Source organism: Fukomys damarensis, unplaced genomic scaffold, assembly GCF_012274545.1.
Source record: "Fukomys damarensis isolate Sample0158 unplaced genomic scaffold, DMR_v1.0_HiC HiC_scaffold_14, whole genome shotgun sequence".
NCBI lineage: Eukaryota > Metazoa > Chordata > Mammalia > Rodentia > Bathyergidae > Fukomys > Fukomys damarensis.
The window spans coordinates 12,016,304-12,026,712 of record NW_022900926.1 but is presented as its reverse complement, the minus strand read 5'-3'; the positions used below and the strand labels follow the sequence as shown (position 1 = coordinate 12,026,712).

The following is a 10,409-nucleotide window of genomic DNA, read 5'->3' as shown; positions in this document are numbered from 1 at the left end:
TAAGGTCATATCTACGTGGGTTTGATTACAGAAACTAATAAAGTATTTTCTAAATAATGAAAAAAGAATAAGATAAGACTATAAGAGCAAGAAGCAATTTAAATATGTTCAGGGACCATTTTCATCCCCAGAATTAAGGATTATTTTCATGTTACATCATTGCCTTTTCTCTTTTACTTTGCTTTTAAGTTTTATTTTAGGATTCCCTATTTTTAATGTTCATACAGAGATTTCTTTAACTGAAATACCGAATAGTTTCTCTGGTGTGAAAAACTATAATAGTACACAGGATCCTAATGAGATAATTAATAATGTGAAATAGGAAGTAAAGGGCTAAAGGTGTAGGGAAAGTGGGAAGGGTGGGGGAAAGGTAATAAGGGAGAGGAAAAAAAATATGAGAAACTGAAAAAATGGAAATAAAGTGTTTGTAAATGGGGAGGGGTGGAGGAGGTGAAGGGAGGGCAGGGACAAGGGGAAAAAATGAGAATCAAGACCTGTCATGTGGAGGTACAAGATCCCAATGATGAATGTAATTGTATTGTATACCTAGATTGTACCAATAAACTCAATAAAAAGAAAAAAAAAAGAAATACAGAGTGAGTTCAAACAAACAACCTAATGTTAAAGCTCAAGCTTCTAGAAAAAGAACAAGTCAGACACAAATCTTGTACAAGGTAGGAAATGGTGAAGATCAGAGCAGAAATTAATGCAATGGAGACCAAGAAAACAATACAAAGAATCAATGAATCAAAAAGTTGGGGGCTGGGTGTGGTGTTGCACTCCTGTAATCACAGCACTTGGGAGGCTGAGGCAGGAGGATCGCTGTGAGTTCGAGACCAGCCTGGGCTATGTAGTGAGTTCCAGGTCAGCCTCAACTATACATAGTGAGGCCCTGTCTCAAAAAAAATGAAAAACAAACAGTTGGGTTGTTTGAGACAGAGATTTAGCTCAGTGGTGACACTGCCTGCCTTGTAAGCTCAAGGTCCAGAGTTCAATCCGCGGTACAAAAAAAAAAAAAAAAAGTTGGTTGCTTGAAAGATTAAATCAAACTGACAAACCCTTTGCCAAACTTAGCCAATAAATAAATAAATAAAAAGGAAAAGAAAGCAAAGACTCAAATCCATGCAATTAGGAATGAAAGGGGTGAAATCGTAACAGAAATCCAGAAAATCGTCAATACCTGCTTTGAGAACCTGTCTTCTACTAAGATGGAAAACCAGAACAAATGGCACAGATTTCTACACACGCGAGAATTACTACAGCTCAATCAAGAAGATTGAAAATTTCTAAATAAACCAATCATCAACCAATGAAACTGAAGATGTATTAAAAACCTACCAACAAGGAAAAGTGGATGGATTCACGGCTGAATTCTACAATAAATTTAGAGAAGACCTAATACCACTACTCTTCTAACTCTAACTCTTTAATGAAATTGAAAGGGAAGCTATACTTCCCTTCTCATTCCTAAAAGCAAGCATTACCCTGATACTAAAACCAGATAAGGATCTGGTCAAAAAGGAGCACTATAGGCCAATCTCCTTAATGAGCGTAGATGCAAAATTCCTCAGTGATATACGGGTGAACAATAGAGCAAATCATCAAGAAGATAAACATACGCAATGGGATGTTTCAACATATGCAAATCAATAAATGTAATACACTATTGTAACAGAGCCAAGGACAAAACCATATGATTATCTCGATAGATGCAGAAAAAGCATTTGACAAGGTCCAACACCCATTCATGATAAAAACTCTACAAAAAACTGGAACACATGGTCTTTATATCAACCTGATAAAAGTCATCTATGACAAACCAATAGCCAATGTCATACTAAATGGACAAAAACTGAAAGCTTTCATTCTAAAATCAGGAACGAGACAAGAATGTCCACTATCACCACTCTTATTCAATGTACTGTTGGAAACATTAGCCCAGAAAGTAATAAAAGAAATAAACATAGGAAGGGAAGAAGTAAAATTATCATTATTTGTGGATGACGTTAGACTGCGTATAGAAGAACGAAGAGACTCTACCAAAAGACTGCTACATGTAATACACAAATTCAGCAGCATAACTGGAGACGAAGTCAACACTCAAATATTAATAAGCTTCCTGTACACAAAAAACAAACTCACCGAGAAAGAAATTAGGGAAACTACCACTTTCACAATAGTATTTTAAAAAGTGAAATACCTAGGAATCAATCTAGTGAAGGAAGTAAAAGACTTTTACATTGAAATTTTAAGTAATCTGAAAAGAAGAGATTGAAGAGCAGATCAGAATATGGAAAGATATCATTCATTTGTTCTTGGGTAGGAAAAACCAATACAGAGAAATGGCCACACTTCCAAAATTGCTATACAGATTTAGTGCAATCCCAATCAAAATTCCACTATTATATGTCACCGAATTAGAAAGAACAATCTTAAAATTCATTTGGAACCAAAACAGACCTAGAAAAGTAAAGGCAAATCAGGACAGCAAAGGCAAGGCAGGGGCATCACAATCCCTGACTTGAAATTCTTCTACAGAGATACTGTGATAAACAAGCAAGCAAACAAACAAACAAACCGACCTAAGGATCAACGGAACAGATTAGAAGATGCGGAAACAACTCCACACATCCTCAGCCATCTCATCTTTGACAAAGGAGCCACCCACGTTCACTGGAGGAAAGATGGCCTCTTTCACAAGCGGTGCTGGAAAAATGGATTTCCACATGCTGAAGATTAAAATTGGACCCTATGTCTCATGATACACAATCAAAATGGACCAAAGATCTAAATATTAAAATGGAAACACTAAATCTGCTGGAAGATAAAATAGGCAGAACTCTTGAAGACATTGGGGTACACAGAGACTTTATGAACAAACCCCAATCACACCGGAAGTAGCACACAAAGACAACTGGGATCTCATCTTATTAAAAAGCTTTTGTGTGGCAAAAGAATTCATCAACAGTGTGAAGAGACAACCCACAGAGTGGAAAGAAACTTTGGCCAGCTGTTCCTCAGACAAAGGGCTAATATCTAAAATATATAAAGAACTTTAAAAAAAGCAGACCCCCAAATCTAAAATGAACAGACCCTTCTCAGAGGAAGAAGTAGAAATGACAAGTATATAAAAAGTATGTTCAGTGTCACTGGTTATTTGAAAGATGCAAATTTAAATGCTGAGATTCCACCTCGCTCCAGACAGAATGGCTGCTATTAAGAAATCAACCAATAACAAGTGTTGGTGGGGTTGTGGGGAACAAGGAATCTTTCTCCACTGTTGGTGGCAGTGGGTTGCTGGTGCAACCCCTGTGGAAATCAGTGCGGAAATTCCTCAAAAATTAAAACCAGAAGTCCCATTTGACCTAGATAGTCCCCTTTTCGGTGTCTTCCCCAAGGAATTAAAAGCATCATATCACACAACATATGCACAGCCATATTTATGGCAGCACAGTTTATAGTGGCTCAGTCTTGGAAAGAGCCCAAAAGTCCATCAAGTGTATCCAATGGATGCATAAAGAAGATGAGACTTTTTTCTATATAGGGGGGTACTACTCTGCCATAAAAAAGGGCGAGCTTGAGACGTTTCTCGGTACATAGATGCACCTCGAGACCATACTCTTAGAGTGAAATAAACTGTACACACGTGTTTCAATACTACATTGTTTCTCTGGTGTGAGAAACTAATAGCGGTAAATAAGAACCACAGCGTGTCATAGATATTGGGAAATGAGAAAATGTTCAAATGACAAGGAAAACAAGGTACAGGGAAGGGGCAAAGAAAGGAAGGATATGAAAAATATAATTAAAGATGGAAATGAAGCTTTTGTAATAAGGAAGGGAAGGGGTCGGAAGGAGGGGATGGGGCGAAGGGAAGTGAGGTACATCTAGAGCAGGTGCCAGTTCCGCCGATGAGTGCGACCCTCATCTGTATCTCAAATACACCAATACAAAATTTCCATCTTTCCGGGCGTGGTGGCGCACGCCTGTCATCCCAGCCCTCGGGAGGCTGAGGCAGGAGGATCGCTGTGAGTTGGAGACCAGCCTGGGCTACATAGTGAGTTCCAGGTCAGACTCGACTGCATAGTGAGACCCTGTCTCAAAAAACAACAAAAAAACAAAACCAAAACAAAAAGTTTCCACCTCGTACACTTGCTATGTGACCTGCTCCCCCATTGGACCCCCACTTAATCAATACTACCTGGGTGACTGTACTTGTCATCCTACTGGTCGGTCACGGTTTGGCCCCACCCCATGCCCACCTTGTAATTTTCCACTGGGTCTTACAGTGTTGCCCCACTTTGTACCCGCCTCACCCCATGGCTTTGCTCATAAAACACCTTAGAGCAGTGGGGTGAGCAGGCAGCACACTTTCCGGCCGTCCTTCCGTCTCTCTTAGACGCTCTCTTTCACTCAATGCATTTTTCCTACTCTCAAAAAATAGTTTCCAAGACTCAGGCTTTGCCCACAGCACAGACTCCCAGGTCCTGCGTAACAAACACTCCCTCTCCACCCAGAGCCGCGCCCCGCCTTGGGTCCCACCCGGGCGCTGTCTGAGTCTGCTTTGGGGCCCCTCAGCCCCTGGAGGGGGGCATGTGTGGCGTCCCCAGCCCCTTCCCGCCCCATGTAAAGGTGTGGCTGCCCCCAGGTGACGGACTCCCTCACTCCACTCCACTTTTCTCCTAATCTCCTTGGACTCAGCAGCTACTGTACCAACTCCTGCATTCCTTCGCGGTCCCCTCTTTTGTTTTCTTCACAGATTACTCAAGAGTTTTGACATCGATGATCTCCCTACTCAGTAAGCATCTGTTCCCAAACCAGCAGTTTGACAGGGCGGGTGTAATCCCAGCACTTGGGAGGCTGAGGCAGGAGGATCACCATGAGTTCCAGGCCAGCCCAGAGCTACCCAATAAGACCTTGTCTCAAAAAAGTAAAACTAAAACAACGTTACAAGCCAGCAGTTCCTTACCTCCATGCTTCTAAAGTCGTTGTCGTACCCGTGGGTGCCGCCTCCGCACGACGTGCTTCCCTGGGTCCTGTGGAGAGAAGAGGTCACCGCGCAGCCAGTGTCTGGGGACCCGGCTGCCACATGAGCCCTCGCGGGTCCTCAGACAGCCGCCTGTTCACCGAAGTAAATGTTTCCGCCAAAACAGCAGAAACGTGTTCTCAGGTTCGACTCTTAACCCCCAGGGCTACAGGGGATGCCAGGGCCGAAAGCCTGGGGATTCCGGGCTCTGTCCGCAGAATCCGAGCTTCCTTCGGCTCCCAGACGCGCACGGGGCAGAAACAACACAGGCGTGAGGAGCCGGAAAGGAAAGACCCGGCTTCCAACGTGTCCGTCCCTGCACCAGTGCGGGCCACTAAGGAGAGTCTGATTACAACGTGAGACTTCGTGGGTTTCGGGGCATTCAAGTATCGATTCGTATTTTACATAAAAAGCTATAGAAGTGGGAATACAGAACCCATGGGGTCACTGGGCATGATGGCACACGCCTGTCATCCCAGCACTTTGGAGGCCGAGGCAGGAGGATCGCCGCAAGTTTGAGGCCAACCTGGGAAATGGTGAGTTCAAGGTCAGAATTAACTACATAGCAAGACCGTGTCTCAAACCCCAACCCCCAATAAAAAGGATACTGGGGCAAGCTGGTCCAACCCCGGACAAGGAGGAGCTAGTTAGCACCTCCTACAAATTCAGGGTTTCTTTTTAACTTTTGGGGTATTCCATAAACTGCTGCTCCGTTCCTTGACGAACTTTTATCTTTTTGTTGTTGCTGTTGTTTGTTTTCTGAGACAGGGTTTCACTATGTAGTTGAGACTGTCCTGGAAGAACTTTGATCATAGAATCAGTTTGTTTTCCGCCCACCAGAGCTCATGTGTGAATCTTTGAACTGAGCAGTGTCTGCAATTCTGTGCATTGTTGGGAAATAACAGTGACAAAGAAACCTAGATTTTCTCAAAGCAACAGTGCTCTTCCTGTGAGCACAGGATGGATCCCAGAAGGGGGCAAGACTACAGTTCTAAAGTCTGGACTGAGAAGTTTTCTCTCAAAAGCTTCTTCCTCCTCCTTCCCCAAGGCATACAGCCCAGACAGACAGACAGACAGACAGACAGACACACACACACACACACACACACACACACAGTTCCTGTTTGTCTTCACAGGGAGGGCTCAACTGAGAAGAGGCGAGAACTCTAGGGCCTTAAAAGAAGTTTTAAAAATTCATAACAGACCCTCACTCAGTTGAAGTAGCAAATACAAATGAAATCACAGCTGTGAGCAGGGCCCAGGCAGCTGTACCTGGTACCAGAGGAGAGGTTCGTACCTGGACGGGGAGGGAAGAGCCTTGCTGTGCACGGTGCTGCAATTGTCAGTCCCTGCCCCCATCTCAAAGCGGCCAGAGTGGGGTAGAATTTGTTTGTGTTTGCTGGGTGTGGTGTCACATGGGTGTCATCCCAGCACTCGGGAGGCTGAGGCAGGAGGATTGCTGAAAGTTTGAGGCTGCCTGGGCTGACTATACCAAAATCCTCTCTCAAAAAACCAGAACTATTATAAAATTCTTATGGCACACACTTAGTTTCACAAGGTTACTGGAGTTGTCTGATTGAAGTTAAGATTTAAATTCTGTACCATAAACTGGAGTGTTCATTCATTAAAAGGAAGTATTTTGAGCCAAATTTGCTAAAGTGGGTCCTATATTTGTAGGTTTTTTTTTCAGAAAAACTAATTGCTTCTTATATTTCCGTTTCCTAACCCACCCATTAAAAAAAAACTGATAGTAAATAATGCACGGGAGGACACCATCTCCTGAAGAAGCTCTACTTTTCAGGTGAAGCCCGGGGGTCGCTGAGTTCAAGGCCAGGAGAGACCCTGTCTCAAAACAACAGCGAAGAACAGGACAGCGCAGGCGCTCGCACCGGGTACCAGGACAGGACGCATGTGCCTTGGGCCCGCTCCGGAAACCCTTTCCTTCCTTAAGAGTAGGAAAAGTGTTCTGAGAGAAAGAAAGCTTCTGTCTAAGACAGAAGGGGACCTGAATGTGGATTGTAAAACCCTTTCCTTCTTCAAACGCTGCTGGCAACAGTCACAGGTGGCGCCCCCTTCCGGACATGTCTGTTTATGTATCGTGTACCTAAAGTGCCAGTACTTATATTTATAATAATAACAAACTAGTACTTATGCTTATTCTTCTTCTTTTGGGTTTTGAAGACAAGGTCTCCCTACGCAGCCCAGGCTGTCCTTGAACTCGCAGCGATCCTCCTGCCTCGGCCTCCCGCGGCCGGGATGACAAGCATGTGTCACCAGCACGCAATCTTCTGTTTTTAACGTCAGTAAAGCTCCTTTTGTCCCAGACCTCGGAGATGCTGTCAGAGAACTTCGCCAGGGCCGGCAGCCAGGCCGAGAAGGTAAAAGGGCTCGGAAGCGCAGCTCCCGAGGAGGGGCCACTGCCATCTAGTGACGCCGGGCGGAACTGCAGGACGGAGCGGGGCGCGCACCGGGACCGGCGTGTTGGGGCCCAGAACCGACCGCGAGTTACGCGCCGCGCAGAAAGCACACGCAAGGCACAGACAAATCGAGAGCAAAATAAAAGATGGAAAACAGCAAGCAGGGAGACGGATCGTCAGCAAACTGGAAGAGGCCCGACAGATGGAGGCGGAGGAAACGTACGGGAGAGCGCAGCTGCCCGCTATGCGCCCCCGACCCCCACGCCGGAGGTGATCGCCATGTGCCGCGCACCCACCGGTACTGACACAGGTGAAAACCAAAAAGCAGAACGGCCAGGGGTGCTGGCCCGCGCCTGTAATCCTCGCGCCCGGGAGGCTGAGGCAGGAGGATCCCTGCAAATTGGAGAGGTCACGCTGGCAAGTGCCCGTGATGCGACCGCCCCATCTCTCACGCGCACCGACGATGAGCACTTAGGCCCCCGCGTGGCCCGAGCGCGCCCGTCCGAGGAGGACAGGTCTGCACTGCACGCCGGGCACACTCGGGCACCCGGGGACTTCCTGTGGGCTCCGTCGGCCCCCGTACCTGGCTGCGGGGACTCAGGATGGGCCTGCTTTCCCCGAGAACATTGTTTATTTATTTGGGCTCGGTGATCAGCATGAATTACGATTAGAAATAAGAGATCAACGTTACGACTCATTGGCTGACTTGGTCTTACACCGCAACGAGGCTCTTTGGGTTTGTTTTGAGCCAGGGTCTCCCTGTGGAGCCCAGGCTGGCCTCAGACTTGCAGCGATCCTCCTGCCTCAGCCTCCCAAGTGCCGAGATGACCAGCGTGCGCTACCACGCCCAGCTCCAAAGCTCTTTTATGAAAACTAGGACGAAGACAAAGCTCTTAACCAGCTGTGTGATGAGGGAGAGAACCCGACCTCGTGTCCGGGCTAGGAAAGGTCGCCCTGAAGTCCAGCTGGGCGCGGCAGAGTCGCCGCTGCCTCGCTACCTCCGGAAGATCCGGCTGCGATCAGCCGCCCGTTAGGCACCGCACAGAAGGCTGGGAGCCCGGAAAGTTCCCGGTGGCGCCCCGGGCGGAGATGGGCGGGAGGGCAAGGGACCAGGAGCGGGACACTGACCTGGCCGCCAGCCACTGGGGCTGCAGTAGCAGCTGCGCCCGGTCGATGCGCACGTTCCTGGCGAAGTGCAGGCGCTTGGGCAGGTCCGGGCTCAGGTAAGCCTTGAAGTGCTGGTTAGGTCTTCGGCACTGGAGAAAGAAAGCGTGAGGTTTCCCCGGTGGGGCTGAATACGAAAACGGATTCCAACCCTTCCTCTTGAGACAACTTACTAAGCACTTTTCACAGTTTGAAGGGAAATTCAGCTCAGCTAGTAAAATGCAAATATTAAACCCAGTATTGAGGTAGGCTGTGAGTTCGAGGTGAGCCTGGGCAACAGGGTGAGATTGGCTCAAAAAACGGAAAAACAAAAACCCAGAAACTCCCATTATTAACATGCTCAGGTTCTCGATATTACTTTTTTTGTTGCAACAATAATTAGGTTGGAAATAAATTTTTATTTAAATCATGAGTAGATGTTTGCTGGCTTATTTCTAAGTATACATCTGAAGCCACTGTAAATCTGCCCTCTCTTCTTGGCAGAAAACAGACGTGTCTACAGTTAGACTGCAAACACAACTTTTTTGAGCCTAAATCATATGAAAAGAAGCACATTAACAGATATAGTAAAAAATTAAAAATCAGTCTCGTTGACCAAAAACCTCTCTCCGAGCAACTTAATTTATCTTTTTAAATAATTATTAAAAAACTATTTAGTTTTCAAGTCAACAGCTTTTGAAACTATCCTATTTGAAAAATTAATGGGTTTATCACAAATTAGAGTAGAAAAAAACTTTTCTGTTCTGAGACAAGGTCTCACTATGTGACCAGGGTGGCCTCAAACTCGTGGTAAATCTCCTGCCTCAGCCTCCCAAATACTGGGATTACACCTTGTTCAGGTTTTGTAAAATTTTGTTTCTGCAGTAATCAGTACTGTAGATACCTGGAGTGTTAAAACTGTACACATGCAGATCACACTGATCTATTAATGGAAAGGAAGAAGGAGGGTACAAGAAACAGATCAGGAAGACACCTTCTCTCATGACCTCTCTGAGAAACGAAAGGCAGAAATAAACACGCAGCGAACATGACAAAACCGAAATAGCAACATACAGTATCTCATCGATATCAGAAATCCATGTCAACTACTTCATACGCAACGTATATAAGACAAACGAGAAACTGTGAAGCACAACTTACAAAAACAACATTTAAGAGCAGCATAGAAGATGAGAGACACATGAAGGGGCACTCAGAATCGTACTATACTCCTGCCCCTTTTCCCTCTCCCTTTGATGTTTTCAGCTTCTGATTCTTCTCCTCTTCCATCCGCCCTTACACCCTTCCTAAGCCGGCTGAACCTGCAGCTGGCCAGATGGAAGGGGACTCAGGGGACCCGGGACAATGATCTCCTCCCTGCGGTGCAGCGGAAGCAGAGGGCGCCGGGGGCAATGTCAAGCGCTGAAGAACTGAGAGGTTATTATTGGCACTTGAGAACTGAGATGAGGAGAACAAAGTGGAGAGGAAATTTTGGTCACATCTCGGGAGGCCGAGGCAGGAGGGTCGCCATGAATTCGCGGCCAGCCTGGGCTACAGCGTGAGTTCAAGGCAGCCTGGACTATATGGTGAGACCCTTTCTCAACAAAACAAAACAACAAAGTCGGTGCTGATGCCTTTGACGCAGCCAGGATTCTGTGGAACGGCAGACAGCAGGGCCTGGCTGGCCCCCGTCTGTTCGTCCTGTCCTCCGCGCAGGCCCTCAGGACAGCGCCCCCGTGTGGACGACGGCAGTCCGCGCCGTTGCGGAAGTTTGTCCGGGGCCCACGTGGTGGACCTCCCGGTCCGCGCGGCTCCGTGCTCTG

General features: G+C 46.5%; 1 protein-coding gene across 2 annotated transcripts in view; it reads right to left on the bottom strand.

Moving 5' to 3' along the window:
• Enpp3 (ectonucleotide pyrophosphatase/phosphodiesterase 3) overlaps window positions 1–10,409 on the bottom strand; it is a 74,769-nt gene that overhangs the window by 29,981 nt on the left and 34,379 nt on the right. For both annotated transcript variants that reach the window (XM_010639120.3, XM_010639119.1), the window contains 2 exons: window positions 8,572–8,699; window positions 4,970–5,036 (listed from right to left, as the gene is read on the bottom strand). In XM_010639120.3, the coding sequence (XP_010637422.1) occupies window positions 4,970–5,036; window positions 8,572–8,699 (195 nt within the window). The remainder of the gene's footprint in view (window positions 1–4,969; window positions 5,037–8,571; window positions 8,700–10,409) is intronic.